The sequence below is a fragment of the Triticum dicoccoides genome, unplaced genomic scaffold, assembly GCF_002162155.2.
Source record: "Triticum dicoccoides isolate Atlit2015 ecotype Zavitan unplaced genomic scaffold, WEW_v2.0 scaffold84871, whole genome shotgun sequence".
Taxonomy (NCBI): domain Eukaryota; kingdom Viridiplantae; phylum Streptophyta; class Magnoliopsida; order Poales; family Poaceae; genus Triticum; species Triticum dicoccoides.
The window spans coordinates 1-1,575 of NW_021304734.1; the positions used below are offsets into that span (position 1 = coordinate 1).

The following is a 1,575-nucleotide window of genomic DNA, read 5'->3' on the forward strand; positions in this document are numbered from 1 at the left end:
AAAAAAAAAAACACATGGATATATCGTTAAAGCCCGCGATAAGAAACAATATATCCGTGTGTGTGTGTCTCGTGGAAGGCAACTCATCATCATAGTCTGATATACCGTTCAGGTTTCACGATGTATTGTGGGTACTTCTCCACCAGGAGACGGGCGAGCTGGGGGATGGTGGTGTTGTGGCTGCAGCAGATGTACCTCCCCGATGATGGCTCGTTCTCGGCGAGGAACACCTCGGCGCGGCAGAGGTCGTCCACGTGGATTATCGCCACAGAGTCCGTGACCGACTGCAGGCCTTTCAGGATATCCAGCTGTGCCTCGTCACCTGCAAAAGATATATATATATATATATAGACACCAGACAGTTTTTCTAGTTGGTCGTTAACAGAGATATAATAAAATGATACTAGTAGAAGAGAAATGCTCACCAGACAACAAGGAGAGGATAGCGGGGACGCTGGTTTTGGCCTGCGAGACCGGCGCTGCGCCCAGGGTGAACGCGGGCAGCACGGTCACTAGGCTGATGCCGCTCTCCTCCGCGAACTTGCTCGCCGCCTCTTCCAGAAGCACCTTCGACACCGCGTAGTCCTGCAGCAGCGCGACCACCGTCATGGTCAGGGCATGGTGTCGTGTTCCACCACGTGGTTGTGTCAGACCAACCGCACATGTGTGTGTGTGTGTGTGTGTGTGTGTGTGTGTGTGTTTGTACCCATGTCGCTGGCTTCTCGGCTCGCAGGTACTGCACATCGGACCAGGAGCTCTCGTCCACCACGTTGTGCCCATCGTCTTCCAGTGGCTTCCGGAACACGGCAGCAGCATCCGAGGACGTTAGGATCATGCGCTTCACCGTCCCCGATTTTGCACATGACCTCATCACGTTCAGGGTCCCTTCGACGCCAGCCTGGATCAGGTCTCTCTGCCGCCGTCGATCAACGTACGTTGCGTCCCAGAACATACAGTAAGATTATTAGATTCAGCATCCCCAAATGATAATTTAAGCTGCTTCTTGGTGAAGCTTAAAAATGTTAAAGACTCCCCTAAAGATAATTGAAAGGGAAAAAAGAGATACTCGTCGCCATCCAGCTTGTTTAGAGAACATACTGATAAAATTTCCTTCTGAAATAATTTGCTACGCTTGTGTTTTTCTCAAATACTGGGCAGGGCTACAGAAAGAAAGTGACAAGCAGATTATATTGGATGGAGCAGATCTTCTCCAGGTGACAACACTGACAACACACAGAGGAAAATCACTGCCGCTGGGACTTTGAAGATCAAGGATGACGGAGGATCATCTTCTTAAGCTCCGCAGTGGCACCCTTTCAAGTGATGATGCTTGCTGTGCTGTCTTCCCGAAGATGTTACCTGTTAGTTTGTCAAAGTGGAGTACTTGTTGCTAGTTTGTGCGTCTCAACCGGTACAAAAACTAGACTCTTTTGTGATGTGGCGGTAGCTGATAAACATCTAGGTGGCGTTTTCATTTTAGATTGTTTCAGGCTTTGTGTGTAAAACTCTTGAGTGTGAATGTTAGCAAAAACTTAATTTCTATTTGTTTTTCAGTTTCTAAGACTTGTGTTCCGT

The 1,575-nt window shown here is 48.6% G+C and overlaps 1 protein-coding gene across 1 annotated transcript in view; it reads right to left on the reverse strand.

Annotated features, from left to right (window-relative positions):
* Positions 1-74: 74 nt before the first annotated feature.
* The window catches only part of LOC119348096 (anthocyanidin reductase ((2S)-flavan-3-ol-forming)-like), a 2,090-nt gene continuing 589 nt past the window's right edge, over positions 75-1,575 (reverse strand). The window contains exons 3-5 of the mRNA XM_037616468.1: positions 707-913; positions 426-585; positions 75-322 (exon numbers count right to left, since the gene is read on the reverse strand). Coding sequence (XP_037472365.1) covers positions 90-322; positions 426-585; positions 707-913 — 600 coding nt within the window. The 3' untranslated portion in view covers positions 75-89. The remainder of the gene's footprint in view (positions 323-425; positions 586-706; positions 914-1,575) is intronic.